The 22,046-nt window shown below is 28.5% G+C and overlaps 1 protein-coding gene across 1 annotated transcript in view; it reads right to left on the bottom strand.

Moving 5' to 3' along the window:
- Positions 1-1,673: 1,673 nt before the first annotated feature.
- The window catches only part of LOC135136799 (inhibin beta chain), a 129,209-nt gene continuing 108,836 nt past the window's right edge, over positions 1,674-22,046 (bottom strand). Inside the window, exons 2-3 of the mRNA XM_064066216.1 lie at positions 14,064-14,269; positions 1,674-3,751 (exon numbers count right to left, since the gene is read on the bottom strand). Of these exons, the coding sequence (XP_063922286.1) occupies positions 3,143-3,751; positions 14,064-14,269 (815 nt within the window). The 3' untranslated portion in view covers positions 1,674-3,142. The remainder of the gene's footprint in view (positions 3,752-14,063; positions 14,270-22,046) is intronic.

A 22,046-nucleotide genomic window follows, 5' to 3' on the forward strand; every position in this document is an offset into this window, starting at 1 on the left:
TTGTAGACCTCGGTCACAACAAAGGGTTCTTCCAATTTGTTAGAAGACACTTTTATTCACCACGTTACTTTTATTCGCGTAGGGAAAATTTAGTAATTAAGACAGCTTCTTCACCAATACTACTTTTATTCAGGAACGAGTCGACAAGTTATGATCGCAAAGATCAGGCGTACCAAACAGCACCGACAGTAATTAACTTTTAATTATTTATATTCTGAATGTCTTCACACTGATCACCAATTTATATGTCTTGAAAACAAAGAAAGTACAATACTTGATCTCTGATAACAGTCACATGAGTTACGGAGAACTACAGCTATCAAATACAAATACAGTCATTGAATACAAATACTAGATGCAAACAGTGGAAACTTGTGAACTCGATTTACATTGATTTAACATTAATTGATTATATTGTAACATATTTTTAATAAAAATGGGAGGTCCGTAACAAAGAATTGCAATATTTCAGTGGGCGATTCTGGAAAAATGGTATAGATTATGGAAAAAGTGAGGGCGAAACTAACCTCTGGAGGTCGAAATATAAAATACAAATGTCTTTCTAAAATTGTTAAAAATCAGCCGAAATTTTCGTAGGATTTCACGGTATTGAAAAATGTTTTTTTTGAAAAGTTTGTCAAAAAAATTCTGAGACATAGATTTCGACATGCTGATTTAAAAAATTCAGCTTGAATATGGTCGCTATGCAAGATTTTAGTAATAGTCGGTTTGGAAATCACTTTTTTTAAATTCAAAAATTGCAATATTTCTGGAAACATGGTAGATATCGAAAAATGAACCCGAAACGGACATTTGTAGTCCGACATCTATAAGAAAATGTCTTTAGTTTCGAAAATGGCCAAAAATTGACCGAAATTTTCATAGGGAGGCATGGAAAAATTTTGCTTTTGAAAAAGTTGCCAAAAATGTTGGGATTTCGATGTACTGATTGCAAAAATTTAGAGCATTTTTGATCGTCTAAATGGTTAAACGCTGACCACTATTTGGGTAACTTGATATCGTCGTTTCAAAGAATTCTCTTTTAAAATAATTTAAATGTTATGCAATAAAATACTTTTTTTCCGAAGTGGCCAAATGTTCATAAATAAATTAACACAGTTTAATGACATGGATATAAGCCACTATGCCCAAATTAGAAAATGGGACACTCCATTTTCTCGAAAAGATGAGAATACGCACGTCTTGTGGCTTAATTAATAATTTTAGTCCTCAGTCAAATTAAACAAATTTCAACGTGACATTCTTCCGATGTATAATCAAACACTTGAAGCTAAAGCGTATTGTTGCTGAGAGGCCATTTTATTTACGCCGCCGGTTTTTACTTTATACTTTTTACTGAGACAGATTTGAACAGGGTATAGACTTGAAATCTAGTAATTTATGCTTTTTACTTTGACTAGAATCCGATTTTTTGTTTTTTTTTTTCTAAAATTAATCTACGTGTTTTCCCATTTTTTTTCTTCAGTATTTGGAAATTGTTTTCGACGAGCAAGTTAATACGAGAAAGTGATTAGCAAAGTGTAAATTCGTGTTTTATTAAGAAAAATGCCCACTTACCTGCCAACTCTGAAGATCGATAGGAACATTGGGTAAGCGATGAAACTCCAATTTTTCAAATTTTTTTATTCGAGTAATTACATTTTAAATTCAGGAACATTTGTCGATTTTTCTTTTTAATAAAATTGCGTTGTTTGTCTATCACTAAATGAGCTAATTATTATCAAATTATTATGTAGGTTGCAAAAGCTAATTTATTCATATCAACGACCATACAGTAAATTTCCACGATCATCGTAAAATATCCTGGTCGTAAAATACCGAAACACGTCGGTGTGCGGCCGGGCCGCCGTCGGCGCCCCAGCCGCGCCCCAACTATTTCCTGATTAGAATAGGTATTTATAACGTTTTGTTTATAGTAAGGCAAAATTTGGGTATATTTGCGTAGATATAGTGCAGGGGGGCCAGCCACGCCGCCCGCTGCCCGCTCTCCAGGTCAGACCAAAATATGCCAGAACACACTACAATGATATGTGTCGACCTGGGACAGCTGCCCGTGACCGAAGCCGCTCTAATCTAATGGAAGAACGCCCAATTCTGGTGGAAGATTTGAAGCGGCGGCCTGGCTGGCTCCGTGTTTCCAAGTGAAGCCGGGGCCCGCCGGCGGACGGAACCGACCGCTGCGGCTCGGTCCGCCGCCGGGACCAACCATAGTGCCTATGAGTATTATAAGTGGACTAGCATTTATATACTTTACAATGAGAGTTATACTGCGTAAGTCGACTTTGCTATATTAATGAGTAGTTTTAGTATCTTATTGTCATTCAATGCTTACAATTTACATTCGAAAGGAGGCGGCAGTGAATCATAATTTAAATCCCACAACGTAAATAAATAAAAAACGCAAAAAATCACAGGTTACAATGGTAAAAAAATCACAAACATTAAGTACAATCACATAAACCATAATTAAGCCCTCTTCGCGATCATTTACAAGGCTCAGCTGTGATATAGTTTTTACAAGGTCAATCACGAATTGAGTTAGTCAGCTAGATTACGCCGGTGTATCTTTGGTTGCCTGAATGCTGGATTTAGGCAACCAACGATGCGCTTAAGTAAACATATTCACTAATTTCCTACTAACAATGGCGGCGGGGACGTGCCGGTCTGGGGGCGGAAGCGGCTACACTTTACCTACACAAGGCACTTAAGACATAACAGGGAGCGGCGCAAGAAAATTTTGGATTCGAGTTGGCCACTAAGTAAGAAGAGCGATTTTCGCCTGAACAATAGAGGCGAAAATCGCTCGACCAGGAGCCCGAATTGGAGACGCGTCTGCAACAAAAAATCAAAAAAAAAATAAAAAAAGAGACGACGAAGCCTACGAAAAAAATCTGCGAAGCATCGGTAGGCCGGCAGCCCCCACCCTTGAATGAGATATTTGTTAAGAAAGTCTTTCGTTTAGTAAAATATTGGGCACATGCTCAGTCCGAAATTTCGTACCTACCTTAGAACCTCGTTCTCTACAATCATAATAGAATAAAGTATGAATTGAATAGAGTGGTAACACGAGAAAACAACTGAACAACATTTCACAAGTCTGGATGAACGTTAAACTACAAGTTCATGGACAACCGCACTCGTCGACCACCATCTTCGGCAGGTCCCGTTTGATAATAGTCAAATCAGGCCCGTAATAGATTAAACTCATACTAGAGAACTTGAGGGGCGCACAGCAAGGCTGCATCCCGCTCAGGTGGTGAGTCTTTCGGACCTCCTCGATCACGTGGGTGTGGTAGGTGACGTAGGTGTCGGGCGTCCTGTGGAGGCCGCAGTCGCCCCGGCAGTAGTTGGCGTGGTAGCCCTGCGGGGCGATCACCCAGTCGTCCCAGCCCAGCTGCTTGAAGCTGACGTAGAAGCGCTGCTTGCAGCACTGGTTGCCCGAGTCCTCGGAGCAGTCGAGCGCCCGCCGCCGCACGCGCTTCGCCGTGCTGGGGTCGGTGTGGATGACGAGGAAGGGCCGGTTGGGGTTGCTCTTCTTGTCCACCTCGGTGTTGAAGAGGTGGACGTGCCAGTTGCTGCAGCAGCTGCAGTCGACGAAGAGCTGGAGCTTGTCCTTGCTGGACTCGGACAGCCACTGCTGCACGGTCTCGGTGAGGTCGAGCTTCTGCCAACCGCTCTTGGACTCCTGCAGGCTGAGGGAGACGGGGTCCGACGTCGCACGGTCGAAGTCCTGCAAAGAGGAGAGTGAGTGGGGGCGCTCGAACGGGATCTGGCGGACTCCAGGGGTCTAAGGTTAAAATTATATTCAGGAAAATTCAAGACGCAACTGGTACCCTTGACTTTGTTTTTACCTGTCGTCCTGGGTCAAACTACATCTACGTTAAGAGGAGAAGAATATTGTTTATAACAAAAAAACAAATCTTTTTAAATATAACACCCTGTACACTAAGACCGAATTTATCCCTTACCTTCATTTATCCCACAACAAAATATTGTAATATGGATTTCGAAAATAACCCCCTATAGCCATTTTTTTTTTAAGAAGCCTTTCCCTGATAAAAAATAAAAAAAAGCAATAATGTGGCAACGTCGCATTAAAAATCAAAAACACTCTGTACAGTTGAACAATAATTTGGGTCTATAGCCTTCAAGAACCGTTCAACTTTGACCTTTAATTTTTTTTCTATTTTTAACAATTAGTAATTGTAAAAAAATCTTAAGAAAAAAACCTCAACAAAATGTTATAAAATACAGGGTGTCTCATTTGATTGATCATGAGAAAACTGACAATTTGTAAATTGAATCACCCTGTATAAATAAGTGTAAACCTTCAGTTTTTTAGACGGTTGTTGAGGCATGGTTAGACCAATTTTAGAATATGGCATTCTTATATGGTTTCCTTCATATGCAATTCACGAAACTCGCCTCGAAAGGGTACAAAGAAAGTTCTGTAATTATTTAATGTTTAAAATGGGTCTCAATAAATCAAATTATAATTATAATCAAAGACTTGCTATAACAGAACTAGAGACTCTTACACAACGTAAGTTAAAATTTGAGCTTAAGTTTGCATATAAACTGTTCAATAATCAAATTGATAGTGCCGAATTCTTATCCTTATTTAATTTTAGAGTACCTTTGGTACATACTAGGAACCAGGACACAATCTTTTGTTCGATTAAAAGAACAAATCTAGGTTACAACACTTCTGTAGTAAATAGAATAGGATTGGCGGTTAATAACTTAGTAGATATAGATATCTTCAGTTGCTCGCAACATATGTTTAACAATTATTTAAGACGTTTGTAGTTATAAGGACATCTTATTTCATATTTTGTTTTTTTAAAACTATTGTCTATTTTGGAACTTTGTTCTGTTAGTCAATAAAATTTATTATTATTATTATTAAGACGGCTAAAAAGTTTGGTGCAAAATTCGAAGCCTCCATCTTTAAAAATTGCGGAACCGTGAATTTTTAAATATGAACTTTTTTTCACAAAAAATTCTCGACTTTCAATTTCTCCTCTTTTCATTTTTCAATACTTCAATTTTAGGAGTTTTTAGTTCTCCCATTCTTCGATTTTAAGTTTTTTTTAATTTTCGATTTCTCGATTTTTTATTTTTTGATTTCTCAATTTTCTAAGATTTAGTTTTTCAATTTTTCGATTCATTGGTTTATCAATGTTTGGTTTTTCTAGTTTTGTGATTTTTTAACGTTTCGATTCTTAATTTTTTTTGATTTTTTGTTTCGATTTTTCAATTTCTCGATTTTTTGCCTTTTCGGTGTTAGGATTTTTCAATTTTTCGACTTTTTGATGTTTCGAGTTCTCGATTTTTCAATTTTTCAGGTCTTTAATTTTTTGGGTTTTTAGAATTTTTGATTTTTCGATTTTTTAGTTAATTTTCTTTATACCAATATTTTTAGACTTTTCAATTTTTTTGATGTTTTGATTTCTCGAAATTTCGATTTTTCGACTTTTCGTTTTAAATTTTTTGGTGTTTCAATTTTTCGATTGCCAATTTTTCGATTTATAGATTTTTTTATTTTAAATTTTTGAGTTTTTAATTTTTCATTTGGGCTACATATTTCCATTTCGCAACTTCTCTATCTTTTCATATTTCGATGCAATTATTCGATTTTTCAATTTTTCAATTTCTCGGTTTTTCAATTTTCGGGTTTTCGATTTTTAGATTTTTGAATTTTCCAATTTTTCGTTGTTCCGATTTCTCACTTTTTCGACAAACAGTTTTGGAATTTTTCAATTTATCTATTTTTCAATTATTCAATTCTTCAATTGAGTATTTGTAAATTTAAAATTTTTCGATTTCTCGTTTTTTTATTTTTTGATTACTTAATTATTCCAATATTTCCTTTTCACGATTTTTTAGATTTTTCGGTCTTTAAAATTTTCAGTTTTTCGACATTCCGATTTCCTGATCTTTCCTTTTTGTCATTCTTCAATTTTTCAGTTTTTCGATTTTTCGATTCATTGGTTTATCAATTTTTCGATTTTTTAGTACTGTGATTTTTTGACATTTCAATTTTTCAGTTTCTTGATTTTTTACCTTTTCGATTTTAGGATTTTTCAATTCATCAATTGTTCGAATTTTTGATGTTTCGATTTCTCGACTTTTTTCGCCATTTTAATTTTTTTGATTTTTTTAAATTTTAGATTTTTCGATTTCTCGATTTTTGATTTTTCACTTAATTTTCATTTTTCGAATTTTTAGATTTTTGATTTTTCAATTTTTTTGATGTTTCGATTTCTTGATATTTTGATTTTTCGACTTCTTGGTTTTAAATTTTTAGTGTTTTTCAATTTTTCGACATTCCAGTTTTGGAATCTTTTTTTTTCCAATTGAGACTATAAATTTTAGATTTCTGGATTTCTCGTTTTTTTGATTTTTCAGTTTATTGATTTTTTAATATTTCGATATCTTAAATTTTACATTTTTAGGTTTTACGATTTTTTGATATTTCGATTTTCCAATTTTTAAAATTTTTAATATTTCAAATTTTTCGATTTTTCGATTTTTAGAGTTTTCAACTATCGATTTCTCAATTGTTTCGATGTTTCAATTTTGGGATTGTTCAGTTTCTCGATTTTTCAAATTTTTCAATTTCTCAATTCTCATTTTTTTTTCGATTTCTCGATTTTCCGATATTTTAGTATTGCGATTTTTCCAGTTTTTGATTCTGAAATTTTTCGATTTTTTATTTTGATTTTTCAATTTCTCGATTTTTCAAATTTTCGAATTCTCATCTTTTTCGATTTCTCAATGTTCCGATATTTTAGTATAACGATTCTTCAATTTTTCGATTTTTTTTATTTTTGTCTTATTCAAATTTTCAATGTTTGGCGGTTCACAGTTTTCGATTTGCCGATTTTTCAAATTTTCGTAATCGATTTTTTGACTTTTCAATTTCTCGACCTTTCGATGTTCCGATTTCTAGATTTCACGATTTTCATTTTTTGGATTTTTTAAATTTTAGATTTTTTGATTTCTCGATTTTCGATTATTCAGTTAATTTTCATTTTTCGATTGTTCAATTTTTGAATTTTTCGATTTATAGATTTTTTAATTTAAAATTTTTCAATTTTTAATTTTTCGTTTGGTCTATTTCCATTTCGAGACTTCTCTATTTTTTCATGTGTCGATTTTTTGATGTTTCAATTTTTCAATTATTCGATTCTTCAATTTTTCGATTTCTGGGTTTTTCAATTTTCGGTTTTCCGATTTTTAGATTTTTAGATTTTCCAATTTTTCTATGTTTCGATTTTTCAGTTTTTCGACATTTCAGTTTTGGAATTTTCCAATTATTCGATTCTTCAATTTTTCAATTTTTCAATTGAGACTTTATAAATTTTAAATTTTTTGATTTCTCAATTTCTCGTTTTTTGAGTTTATCGATTTTTTGATGTTTCAGTTAATTGTTTTTTTTTTAACATTTCGATATATTAAATTTTACGTTTTTAGATTTTACGATTTTTTGATATTTAGATTTTCCAATTTTTAAATTTTTTAAAACTTCAAGTTTTCCGATTTTTCGATTTTTACAGTTTTCAATTTTTGGATTTTTAGATTTTTGGAGTCTTCATTTTTTGGGTTATTAGTACCTCGATTTTTAAATTTTTCATTTTACCAATTTTTCAAATTTTCGTTTTCTCATTTTTTTTTCGATTTCTCGATTTTCCGATATTTTTTTAATTTTGTCTTTTTCAAATTTTCAATGTTGGCGTTTCTCAGTTTTCGATTTCTAGATTTTTCAACTTTTCGATTTTTTTATTCTCCCATTTTTTGATTTCTCGACTTTTCGATGTTTCGATTTCTAGATTTCTCGATTTTTCAATTCTTAAATTTTTTATTTTGAGTTTTCAATTTCTCGATTTTTCAAGTTTTCGATTTCTCATTTTTTTTTATTTTTCGAATTCCCTTTGTTTTAGTATTGCGAATTTCGATTTTCAATTTCTCGTCTTTTCATTTTTCGATTCTTGAATTTTAGAATTTTTTAGTTTTTCAATTCTTCGACTTCACTTTTTTTTAATTTTGGATTTCTCGATTTTTTATTTTTTGATTTCTCAATTTTCCAATATTTCCGTTTAACGATTTTTAAATTTTTCGATTTTTCGATCTTAAAAAATTTTCAGCTTTTTGACATTCCGATCTCCTGATCTTTGGCATTCTTCAGTTCTTCAGTTTTTCGATTCTTCGATTCATCGGTTTATCAATTTTTCGATTTTTAGTTTTGTGATTTTTGAATAATTCGATTGTTAAAATTTTCGATTTTTTAGATCGATTTTTCAATTTCCCGATTTTTTAAATTTTAAATATTTCGATTTTTCAGTTTTTCATTTTTCGAATTTTTAAATTTCTCGATATTTAGTCTTTTCGGTTTCCCAGTTTTAAATTTTTCAGTGATTCGATTTTTCGATTTCTTGATTTGTCGAGATTTCTATGTTTCGATTTTTCGATTGTTCAATTTTCCGATTTTTGGGTTTTTGAATTTTTCGATTGTAGATTTTTTTTTATTTAAAATTTTTCAGTTTTTAATTTTTCGTTTGGGCTATTTCGATTCTGCGACTTCTCTGCCTTTTCATGTTTCGATTTTTTGATGTTTGAATTATTCGATTTTTCAGTTTTTAGATTTTTCAGTATTTCAGTCTTCGGTTTTTCGATTTTTAGATTTTCGGATTTCCCAATTTTTCGACGTTTCAGTTTTGGAATTTTTCAATTTATCTATTTTCCAATTATTCAATTTTTCAATTGAGACTATAAATTTTAGATTTTTAGATTTCTCAATTTCTCGTTTTTTTGATTTTATCGATTTTCTGATGTTTCAGTTTCTTGATTTTTTAATATTTCGATATCTTAAATTTTACATTTTTAGATTTTACGATTTTTTGATATTTCAATTTTCCAATTTTTAATTTTTTTAATACTGCAAGTTTTCCGATATTTCTATTTTCCCAGTTTTCTACTATCGATTTCTCAATTTTTCCGATACATAGATCAATTTTTTGATTATGCAATTTTTAGATTTTTTAATTTTGCCTTTTTCAAATTTTCAATGTTTGGTGCGTCTCAGTTTTCTAGATTTCTAGATTTTTTAATTCTTAGATTTTGTGATTCTCCCATTTTTTGATTTCTCGACTTTTCGATGTTTCGATTTCGAGATTTCTCGATTTTTCAATTCTCAAATTTTTCTATTTTTTATTTTGAGTTTTCAATTTCTCGATTTTTCAAATTTTCCATTTCTCATTTTTTTGGATTTCTCGATTTTCCAATATTTTACTATTGCGATTTTTTAATTTTTTGATTCTTCAATTTTTCGATTTTTTTTATTTTTGCTTTTTTCAAATTTTCAATGTTTGGCGGTTCTCAGTTTTCCATTTCTCGATGTTTCAAATTTTCGTTATCTCGATTAATCGATTTTTCCACTCTTCGATTTCTCGAATTTTCGACTTTTTGATTTTCCCATTTTTTGATTTCTCGACTTTTCGAAATTTCGATTTCTAGATTTCTCGATTTTTCAATTCTTAAATTTTTTTATTTTTTATTTTGAGCTTTCAATTTCTCGATTTTTCAAATTTTCGTTATCTGGATTAATCGATTTTTCGATGCTTCGATTTCTCGATTTTTCGACTTTTCGATTTTTTGATTCTCCCATTTTTTGATTTCTCGAATTTTCGATGTTTCGATGTCTAGATTTCGCGATTTTTTTATTCTTAAATTTTTCGATTTTTTATTTCGATGTTTCAATTTCTTGATTTTTTACTTTTTGGATTTTAGGATTTTTCAATTCATCAATTTTTCAACTTTTTACTGTTTCAATTTCTCGATTTTTCAAATTTTCGCCATTATAATTTTTTGGATTTTTTAAATTTTTAGTTTTTTCGATTTCTTGATTTTCGATTATACAGTTAATTCTCATTTTTCGATTGTTCAATTTCAATTTTTGAATTTTTCAATTTATAGATTTTTTTACTTTAAATTTTCATTTCGCGGCTTTTCTATCTTTTCATGTTTCGATTTTTTGATGTTTCAATTTTTCAATTTTTCGATTTCTCGGTTTTTCAAATTTCGATGTTTCAATTTCTTGATTTTTTACTTTTTGGATTTTAGGATTTTTCAATTCATCAATTTTTCGACTTTTTGATGTTTCAATTTCTCGATTTTTCAAATTTTCGCCATTATCATTTTTTGGATTTTTTAAATATTTAGTTTTTTCGGTTTCTTGATTTTCGATTATTCAGTTAAATTTCATTTTTCGATTGTTCAATTTCAATTTTTGAATTTTTCAATTTATAGATTTTTTTACTTTAAATTTTCATTTCGCGACTTTTCTATCTTTTCATGTTTCGATTTTTTGATGTTTCAATTTTTCAATTTTTCGATTTCTCGGTTTCTCAATTTTCGGTTTTTTGATTTTTGGATTTTCCGACATTTAAGTTTTTTCAGTTTATTTGTTTTTCACTTATTCAAGTGTTCAAATGTTTCGATTTTCCCATTTTTAAATTTTTTAATATTATAGTTTTTCGATTTTTCGATGTTCCGGTTTTAGCTTCTTCAACTATCGATTTCTCAATTTTTTCGATATTTAGGTTTTTGGATTCTTCAATTTTTTGATTGTTCAATTCCTCGATTTTTCAATTTTTCGATTTCTTGATTTTTCAATTTTCGATTTCTCTTTTTTTTTAATTTTTCGATATCTCGATTTCCTATATTTTAGTATTGCGAATTTTCAATTTTTTGATTCTTTAATTTTTCGATTTTTTTATTTTTGCTTTTTTCAAATTTTCCATGTTTGGCGGTTCTCAGTTTTCTATTTATCGATCTTTCAAATTTTCGTTATCTCGATGAATCGATTTCTCGACTCTTCAATTTCTCGATTTTTCGACTTTTCGATTTTTTGATTCTCCCATTTTTTGATTTCCCGAATTTTCGATGTTTCGATTTCTAGATTTCGCGATTTTTTGATACTTATATTTTTAAATTTTTTATTTTGATGTTTCAATTTCTCGATTTTTCAATTTTTCGCCCATTTAATATTTTGGTTTTTTTAAGTTTTAGTTTTTTCGATTTTTCGATTTTCGATTATTCAGTTAATTTTCATTTTTCGATTGTTCAATTTCCCGACTTTTCAATTTTTGAGTTTTTCAGTTTATAGATTTTATTTAAAATTTTTCAGTTTTTAATTTTTCGTTTGGGCTATTTCCATTTCGCGACTTCTCTATCTTTACATGTTTCGATTTTTTGATGTTTCAATTTTTCAATTTTCGGTTTTTCGATTTTTAGATTTTTGGATTTTTGGATTTTCCAATTTTTCGATTTTCGCATTTTTCAATTTTTCCATATTTAAGTTTTTTCAATTTATTTATTTTTCAATTATTCAATTCTTCAAATTTTCATTTTTTTTATCGAGACTTTTTAAACTTTGGATTTTTCGATTTCTTAAATTTTACGTTTTTGGATTTTCCGATTTTTTGATGTTTCGATTTTCCGATTTTTAAATTTTTTAATGCATATTTCAGTTTTTCGATTTTTCGATGTTCCGATTTTTACCGTTTTCAACTATCGATTTCTCAATTTATTCGATATTTAGATTTTTGGATTCTTCTATTTTTCGATTGTTTAATTCCTCGATTTTTTAATTTTTCGATTTCTTGATTTTTCAAATTTTCGATTTCTCATTTTTTATTAATTTTTCGACTTCTCGATTTTCCGATATTTTAGTACAATTTTTGAATTTTTTGATTCTTCAATTTTTCGATTTTGCGTTTCTTCGTTTTCGATTTGTCGATTTTTCAAATTGTCGTTATTTGGATTTCTCGACTTTTCGATTTTTTGATTCTCCCATTTTTTTAATTCTCGACTTTCGATGTTTTAATTTCTAGATTTGGCGATTTTTCGATTTTTCGATTTTTTATTTCGATTTTTCAGTTTCTTGATTTTTTACCTTTTCGATTTTAGTATATTTCAATTTATCAATTTTTCGACTTTTTGATTATTCAAAAAAAAGATAAAGAGAAAAAAAATCAATTATCAATTTTTGAATTGTTCTATTTATGGATTTTTTTTTATTTTAAATTTTTCAGTTTTTAATTTTTCGTTTGGGCTGTTTCCATTTCGGGACTTCTCTATCTTTTCACGTTTCGATTTTTTGTTTCAATTTTTCAATGATTTGATTTTTCAATTTTCGGTTTTTCGATTTTTAGATTTTTGCATTTCCCGTTTTATTGATTTTTTTAATTTATTGATTTTCTGATTTGTCAGTTTATCGATTTTTCAATTGTTCGAAGATTTACATTTTTCGTTTTTACTATTTTGTGATGGTTCGATTTTTGGATTTTTAATTTTTTTAATATTGCTGTTTTTCGATTTTTACTTTTCGATTTTTTGGATATTTCAATTTTGGGATTTTTTTCGGGTGTTCAGTTCCTCAATTTTTCAATTTCTCGATTTTTCAAATTTTCGATTTTTAATTTTTTTTTATTTTTCAATTTTTTGATTCTTCAATTTTTCCATTTTTCAAATTTTTTCATTCTATTTTTCGACTTCTCAATTTTCCCATTTTTTGATTTCCCGATTTTTCGATGTCTCCATTTCTAGATTCCGCGATTTTTCAAATTTTCAATTCTTCAATTTTTTAATGACTCACCTATATATATATATATATATATATATATTTTTGAATTAACATTAAATATGCAAATTATTTTTTTATTTGCTTTTCCTTGACAACAATAATTGTTAAAAAAATTTTAAGAAAAACCCCAAAAAATTCGGTACCAAAAAAGCTTATTTAGAGACAAATTTGTAAATGTTATAAAGTATACAGGTGCCCCATTTGAAGAACACGAGAAAACTGACAACTTGTGAATTGAATCACCCTGTATAGAGAAATATCCATCTTTAAAAATGGCGGAACTATGCATTTTTAAACGAACTTTCTTCCCATAAAGACAAACTTCTTGAAAACTGTTGATTGCATCTAACATCGGTTTTTCTTTTTTCATAAAGAACCTAAATACAATGACACAAGTAAAAATATATAGGGTATTCCATTAAAAAAAACTTTTAAGTGGCTTCAATGTGAACAGTATTTTTGTTTAACTCAACTTTAAATGTAGAAAACACCAACAAATTTCTATTTGAAAAAGTAAACACTCTGCATTTTAGAACTCAATTTTTAATCAAAAAATACAGGGTGTTCCGTATTATTTTCTATGTTTACAGTTGATAGTTCTTGAGATTTTTAATTTTTTCAAGGAACCCATCGAAATATTGAAAAAGAGAAAGTAAAAAACGGAGTAAGATAAAATACAGGGTGTTTTATTTGAAAAAACTGTAATATTGATATTTGGAAATTGTGAAGCATTAAAATTTTATTTACTATATCCGAAATCAATAAATAATTAAAAATTTTTTAATGACAATAAACTTTATACAGTTAACTTCAGGATCCGTCCTGGGTCCGCTGCTTTTCTTGTCGTACATCAACGACTAGGTAACAATGGATAAACGAAGCGACATCCAACTATACCAAACTTAAAACACTAAAAATGATATTTTCTCTCGACGCGACTGTTTTTCCCTGAAACTCGACGCTCTCCGAACTGGAACATCTGCTTAACCTCCACTTGCTTAGCGCCCTTGATTGGAAAACCATTGACCTAAATTGAAAAGAAAATGCGCCACTGCAGCACTACTTACTATCACCACTCTGCAGAAAATCAAAGTAACAATTTTAAAGCATAACGAGAACCTCGCTCTCGCCGTAACAATTGATAAACGATTTCAACAAATGAGCTCTTTCGTTCGAAACGCCAACTGTTTCACCCTGACCTGCACTAGATAAAACGGTTTCGTTGCGAGCTTGAAGCGATTCCAAGAGTAAATAGAGATTTTATGATGGATACACGGGACGAGTGTGATGTAGTCTGCCAAGTTGGCGAAGAGCGAATCACCATTAAGGTCACGGCGCGGCGGTTCAGTCGTGTTGGAATTCCGCTAAATGGGAACGGATTTGGGTCGCTTACCTGTTCGCTGAGCGTAATTGTTTCTGGTAGACGAGATATGATTTTGAAGACGTAAATTTCCGTGGATCTGCACTGCATTGGTCGGCGACGTCGGATGTCAGCTTTCAGCCATAACGTGGCCGTCCTGACTCGGAATTCCTGACCCGCTTGTCCGGATTCCGGACTTACACGGAATTCTAACAGTCTATTCTGGTTTACCCTGGACCCTGGAACAGATTTGTGGGATTATTGGCGGGCCGCGGATGGCTGCTATGCGGCGGGGGCGAATCGGAATGTCTCGATTATGTGCTATCTCTGGGTCTGTCTATGGATGCGATTAAACGCAGTCGGATGGACGTATTTTGATTTTTAAAAATAATAAATATATACAAAGTGATAATCAAGGGAAAAATGAAGGTTGGTAGTTGGCTTGCCAACTAGTTCGAATGTGATAAAAGCGCGAATTATCACAAACTGCAGACATAATGTGTTAAGTCCTCATATATAATGTCGAGCGCCATAAATTTAATCTTATCGCAAGAATAATAGAAATATCATTTGCAAAATTTTAAAATTGTTAACAACGTTTATATACGAGTATGGTAAAAAATAAATTCTTGGCAATTTTCAAATCGGCGGATATTTAATAAATAATATTTTGGTGACAACATGGCAAGATCCCAAGAAAAAAAGGTAAAGAAATTTTGATAAAAATCCGTTCTTAGGGAAAATCTGAAAACATCGTTGTGTAGAATTTATTATCTTGATAAAAAACAAAATCTTGACGATTTCTTATATTTAGAATGTCAATAGGCGAAGCTTAAAGCATGTCAGTGTTTGAAGAGAAAAAAATAACAAAAAAGTGGAAAACATTTATTTTCTTGATGTTGGATTTCGAAATTTTGATAAAAAACAAAATCATGCTAATTTCGAAAATGACAATTTTTAATAAGTGTAGGTTTTATATAAACATTACAAGGTTGTAACAAAAAAACGAAGAAATTTCTAAAACAAGTTCCTATTTTGATAAAAAACTAAATCTTGGCAATTTCCTTATTTTTAGATTGTTAATAAATAGGTGAAGCTTAAAACAGGTCAAGGTTGTAAGAGAACAAGGGACAAGAAATATTAAAAATCTAATTCTTGACAACAATTTAATTAAATTTTTCATCAATATCATTTTTCAAAATTTTGATAAAAATCAAAATTATGGTAACTTCGAAAATATGGGTTTAAATGACTCTTATGCAGAAACATAACAAGGTTCGAAAAAGAAGGCGAAGAAATTTTGAAAAAAAACTGTCCTTGGGAAAGATATACAGTAAACAAATGAAGAATGTTCATATTTTGATAAAAACAAAATGTTGGCAATTTACGTGTTTTTAGATTCTCAAAAATGATTAAAACATGAAGCTTTAAAAAGAAAATATGAAAGAAATTTGGTGAATACAATTCTTGATAACCATTGAAATCTTTATCAATATGGAATTCCAAAATTTTGATAAAAAACAAATCATGTTAATTTCGAAATCGTCGGTTTTTAATAAGTGAATCTTTTATAGAAACATGACAAGGTTCGAACAAAAAGGCGGAGAAATTTTGAAAGACAGTTGTTGTTAAGAAAGATTTATAGTAAAAAATGGACAATGTTCATGTTTTGATAAAAAGCAAAATCTTGACAATTTCCGTCTTTTTAGATCGCCAAAGGTGAAGATTTAAACTTGTTAAAGCTTTGAGAGAAACTAAAGAGTTTTGGAAAATACAATTCTTGATAAGTATCTACTGAAATCTTTTATCAATATCGAATTTAAAAATTTTGATTACAAACAAAATCTCGACAATTTTATATATATAGATTGTCAGACGTGAAGATTAAAAAAAGCCTTCAGAGAAAAAAGGAAATGAATTTGGAAAGTACAATTCTTGATAAGTGTTCAAACCTTTTATCAATATCGAATTTCTAAATTTTGATAAAAAACAAAATAATGCTAATTTCCGTATCTTTAGACTGTCAAAAGTGAAGAATAAAATATGTTAAATTCGAAATTGAATTTTTAATATGTGAATCTTTTATACAAATATGACAAGGTTCCAAAAAAAGACGAAATTTTGAAAAAAAAAAGTTCTTGGGAAAGATGTACAGTAAAAAATGAAGAATTTAATACATATTTTAATAAAAAGAAAAATTTGACAATTTTCGTATTTTTAGATTGTCAAAGGTGAAGATTAAAACACGTGAAAGCTTTAAGATAAAATAAGATAGAAATTTGGAAAATACAGTTCTTGAAAAGTTTTGCAATTTTTTATCAATATGGAATTTCAAAATTTTGATAAAAAACCAAAGTCTTGACAATTTCCGTCTCTTTAGATTGTTAAAGTTGAAGATTAAAAAAAGGCTTTCAGAGAAAAAAGGTAATGAATCTAGAAAGTACAATTCTTGATAAGTGTTCAAATCCTTTATGAATATCGAATTTCTAAATTTTGATAAAAAACAAAATATGCTAATTTCCGTATCTTTAGACTGTCAAAGGTGAAGAATAAAACATGTTAAATTCGAAATCGAATTTTTAATATGTGAATCTTTTATAGAAGTATGACAAGGTTCCAAAAAAAAGACGAAATTTTGAAAAAAAAAGTTCTTGGGAAAGATGTACAGTAAAATATGGAGAATGTTAATGTTTTGATAAAAAGAAAAATTTGACAATTTTCGTATTTTTAGATTGTCAAAGGTGAAGATTAAAACATGTGAAAGCTTTAAGAGAAAATAAGATAGAAATTTGGAAAATACAGTTCTTGAAAAGTTTTGCAATTTTTTATCAATATCGAATTTCAAAATTTTGATAAAAAACCAAAGTCTTGACAATTTCCGTCTCTTTAGATTGTTAAAGTTGAAGATTAAAAAAAGGCTTTCAGAGAAAAAAGGTAATGAATCTAGAAAGTACAATTCTTGATAAGTGTTCAAATCCTTTATCAATATCGAATTTCTAAATTTTGATAAAAAACAAAATATGCTAATTTCCGTATCTTTAGACTGTCAAAGGTGAATAATAAAACATGTTAAATTCAAAATCGAATTTTTAATATGTGAATCTTTTCTAGAAATATGACAAGCTTCCAAAGAAAAAGACGAAATTTTGAAAAAAAAACGTTCTTGGGGAAGATGTACAGTAAAAAATGGAAAATGTTAATATTTTAATAAAAAGAAAAATTTGACAATTTTCGTATTTTTAGGTTGTCAAAGATGAAGATTAAAACATGTGAAAGCTTTAAGATAAAATAAGATAGAAATTTGGAAAATACAATTCTTGAAAAGTTTTGCAATTTTTTATCAATATGGAATTTCAAAATTTTGATTAGAAACCAAAGTCTTGACAATTTCAGCCTCTTTAGATTGTCAAAGGTGAAGATTAAAAAAGGCTTTCAGAGGAAAAAAGGAAATGAATTTGGAAAGTACAATTCTTGAAAAGTGTTCAAATATCAATATCGAATTTCTAAATTTTGATAAAAAACAAAATATTGCTAATTTTCGTATCTTTAGACTGTCAAAGGTGAAGAATAAAACATGTTAAATTCGAAATCGAATTTTTAATATGTGAATCTTTTATAGAAGTATGACAAGGTTCCAAAAAAAGACGAAATTTTGAAAAAAAAAGTTCTTGGGAAAGATGTACAGTAAAATATGGAGAATGTTAATGTTTTGATAAAAAGAAAAATTTGACAATTTTCGTATTTTTAGATTGTCGAAGGTGAAGATTAAAACATGTGAAAGCTTTAAGAGAAAATAAGATAGAAATTTGGAAAATACAGTTCTTGAAAAGTTTTGCAATTTTTTATCAATATCGAATTTCAAAATTCTGATAAGAAACCAAAGTCTTGACAATTTCTGTCTCTTTAGATTGTTAAAAGTGAAGATTAAAAAAAGGCTTTCAGAGAAAAAGGGAAATGAATTTGGAAAATACAATTCTTGATAAGTGTTCAAATCTTTTATCAATATCGAATTTCTAAATTTTGATAAAAAACAAAACATTGCTAATTTCCGTATCTTTAGACTGTCAAAAGTGATGAATAAAATATGTTAAATTCAAAATTGAATTTTTAATATGTGATTCTTTTATAGAAATTTGACAAGGTTCCAAAAAAAGACGAAATTTTGTAAAAAAAAGTTCTTGGGAAAGATGTACAGTAAAAAATGGAGAATGTTAATATTTTGAAAAAAGAAAAATTTGACAATTTTCGTATTTTTAGATTGTCAAAGGTGAAGATTAAAACATGTGAAAGCTTTAAGAGAAAATAAGATAGAAATTTGGAAAATACAATTCTTGAAAAATTTTGCAATTTTTTTATCAATATCGAATTTCAAAATTTTGATAAGAAACCAAAGTCTTGACAATTTCCGCCTCTTTAGATTGTCAAAGGTGAAGATTAAAAAAAGGCTTTCAGAGAAAAAAGGAAATGAATTTAGAAAATACAATTCTTGATAAGTGTTCAAATCTTTTATCAATATCGAATTTCTAAATTTTGATAAAAAGCAAAATAATGCTAATTTCCGTATCTTTAGACTGTCAAAGGCGAAGAATAAAACATGTTAAATTCGAAATCGAATTTTTAATATGTGAATCTTTTATAGAAATATGACAAGGTTCCAAAAAAAGACGAAATTTTGAAAAAAAAGTTCTTGGGAAAGATGTACAGTAAAAAATGGAGAATATTAATATTTTGATAAAAAGAAAAATTTGACAATTTTTCGTATTTTTAGATTGTCAAAGGTGAAGATTAAAACATGTGAAAGCTTTAAGATAAAATAAGATAGAAATTTGGAAAATACAATTCTTGAAAAGTTTTGCAATTTTTTATCAATATGGAATTTCAAAATTTTGATAAGAAACCAAAGTCTCGACAATTTCCCCCTCTTTAGATTGTCAAAGGTGAAGATTAAAAAAGGCTTTCAGAGGAAAAAAGGAAATTAATTTGGAAAGTACAATTCTTGATAAGTGTTCAAATCTTTTATCAATATCGAATTTCTAAATTTTGATAAAAAACAAAATATTGCTAATTTCCGTATCTTCAGACCGTCAAAAGTGAAGAATAAAACATGTTAAATTCGAAATCGAATTTTTAATATGGGAATCTTTTATAGAAAAATGACAAGGTTCCAAACAAAAAGACAAAATTTTGAAAAAAAAAAGTTCTTGGGTAAGATGTACAGTAAAAAATGGAGAATGTTAATACATATTTTAATATAAAGAAAAATTTGACAATTTTCGTATTTTTAGATTGTCAAAAGTGAAGCTTAAAACATGTGAAAACTTTAAGATAAAATAATATAGAAATTTGGAAAATACAATTCTTGAAAAGTTTTGCAATTTTTTATCAATACCGAATTTCAAAATGTTGATAAGAAACCAAAGTCTTGATAATTTCAGCCTCTTTAGATTGTCAAAGATGAAGTTTAAAAAAGGCTTTCAGAGAAAAAATGGAAATTAATTTGGAAAGTACAATTCTTAAAAGTGTTCAAATCTTTTATCAATATCGAATTTCTAAATTTTGATAGAAAATATAATATGCTAATTTCCGTATCTTTAGATTGTCAAAAGTGAAGATTTAAACATGTTAAGACTTTAAGAGAAAAAGGAAAGAAATTTCGAATATACAATTCTTGATAAGTATTGAAATCTTTTATCAATATCGAATTTCAAAATTTTGATAAAAAACAAAATCATGCTAATTTCCGTATCTTTAGATTGTCAAAGGTGTTAAAGCTTTGAGAAAAAAAGTAAAGAAACTTCGAATATACAATTATTGATAAGTATTGAAATATTGTATCAATATTGGATGTCTAAATTTTGATAAAAAACATAATCATGCTAATTTCCGTATCTTTAGACTGTCAAAGGTGAAGATTGAAATATTTCAAGGCTTGAAAAAAAAAGGAAAAGAAATTTGAAAAATACAATTATTCTTGATAACTACTGAAATCTTTTATCCATAACAAATTTCAAAAGTTTGATAAAAAACAAAATATTTACAATTTCCCCATGTTTAGATTGTCAAGAATGAAGACATCAAGGCTTTAAGAAAAAATGGAAAGAAATTTGGAAAATACAATTCTTGATACGTATTGAAGTCTTTTATCAATATTGAATTTCTAAATTTTGACAAAAAACAAAATCATGCTAATTTTCCTATTTTTAGATTGTCAAAGGTGAAGATTAAAACAAGTTAAGGCTTTAAGAGAAAATAAGGGGCAAATTTGGAAAATACAATTCTTGATTACTATTGAATTTTTTTGTCAATATCAAGTTGCAAAATTTTGATAAAAAAACAAAATCTTGACAATTTACGCATCTTTAGATTGTCAAAGGTGAATTGTCAAGTCTTTAAGAGAAAAAAGGAAAGAAATTTGGAAATACAATTCTTGATAAGTATTGAATTCTTTTATCAATATCGAATTTCTAAATTTTGATAAAAAACAAAATATTTACAATTTCCGCATGTTTAGATTGTCAAGGGCGAAGAAATTTGGAAAATACAATTCTTGATAAATGATAACTATTGAAATATTTTATCAATATCGAATTTAAAAATTTTGATAAAAGACAACTAATCGTCGGTTTTTAATCAGTGAAGTCTTTCTTGGGAAAAATCTGAAACTGCAAAGAAACGTGGAATTTTCACATTTTGATAAAAACTTAATTCTTGGCAATTTCCAAAAGGTCGGATTTTTAATAAATGATGTTTTTGTGAAAACATGGCGGAATTCTGAGAAAAAAAGTGAATCAATTTTGAAAAAAATCCGGCTTTTGGAAAAATCCGAAATCATATAGAGGTGTAGGATTTTCTTAGTTTGATAAAAAAAAAATATATGAATTTAAAACTTTTTGAAATTTTGAAGTCATTGGCTTTTTGAAAAGTTATGAAATTTTGAAAAAAAATATTTGTAAGAAAAATTTGATACATTATCGGATTTTCCTATTTTGAAAAACAAAATCTTTACAATCTCCCCACCTTTAAATTCTTAATATGTGAAGGTTAAAGCGTGGCAGGGTTTTAAGAGAAAAAAAAAGAAGAAGAAATTTGGAAAATACAGTTTTGGATATTTTTTTTATCAATATCAGATTTTAAAATGTTGATAAAAAACAAAATCATGCTAATTTAGAATTGTAAGAAGAATTGACAAAAAAAAGGAAAAAATTTCGAAAAAATCGATTCTTAAGAAAAATTTGTTACCTTATCGGAGTATAGGATTTTCACAATTCAAGAACAAGAAATTTGGAAAATGCAGTTCTTGATATTTTTTATCAACATCAGATTTCAAAATTTTGATAAAAAACAAAATCATGTTAATTTAGAATTCTAAGAAGAACAGGCAAAAAATAAAAAAAATGTATAGAAATGTTGAATGTTCAAAGGAATTTTGAAAAAAAAAGGTTATTAAGAAAAATCTGAAATCTTATCTTAACATACAATTTTCAAATTTTAAGAAAAAATAAAATTTTGACAAATTCCCTATATTTAGATTATTAGTAGGTGAATCTTAAAACATACTTATCAAAGTTTTAAGATAAAAAAGGACAATCAATTTGGAAAATAAAATTCTTGATAACAATTTAAATTTTTTATCAATATCAAATTTCAAAATTTTGATAAGAAATAAAAACCTGTAATTTCGAAACCGTCGGATTTTTAATGAAGCTTTTACTGAAATACGACAAGCTTCTAAAAAAATGGACGATAAATAAAAAAACTTCTTGAGAAAAATTTGAAAATATATCGAAACGCTGAATGTTCATATTTTGATAAAGAATAGAATTTTCGAAACTTCTACAACGTAGAATTTTTAGTAAGTAAAATTTTTAAGAAAACACTACAAGATGCTAAGAAAAATAGCAAAAGAATTTTGAAAAAATCAGTGGTTAACAAAAATCTTAAACTTTCTAAGGAAGCAGAATTTTCAAATTTTCAACAAATACAAATTCATGACATTTTCTTTATTTTAAGGTTGTT

This window comes from Zophobas morio, unplaced genomic scaffold, assembly GCF_036711695.1.
Source record: "Zophobas morio isolate AGI-343-1 ecotype UQ-CSIRO unplaced genomic scaffold, CSIRO_AGI_Zmor_V1 ptg000027l, whole genome shotgun sequence".
Classification (NCBI taxonomy): Eukaryota; Metazoa; Arthropoda; class Insecta; order Coleoptera; family Tenebrionidae; genus Zophobas; species Zophobas morio.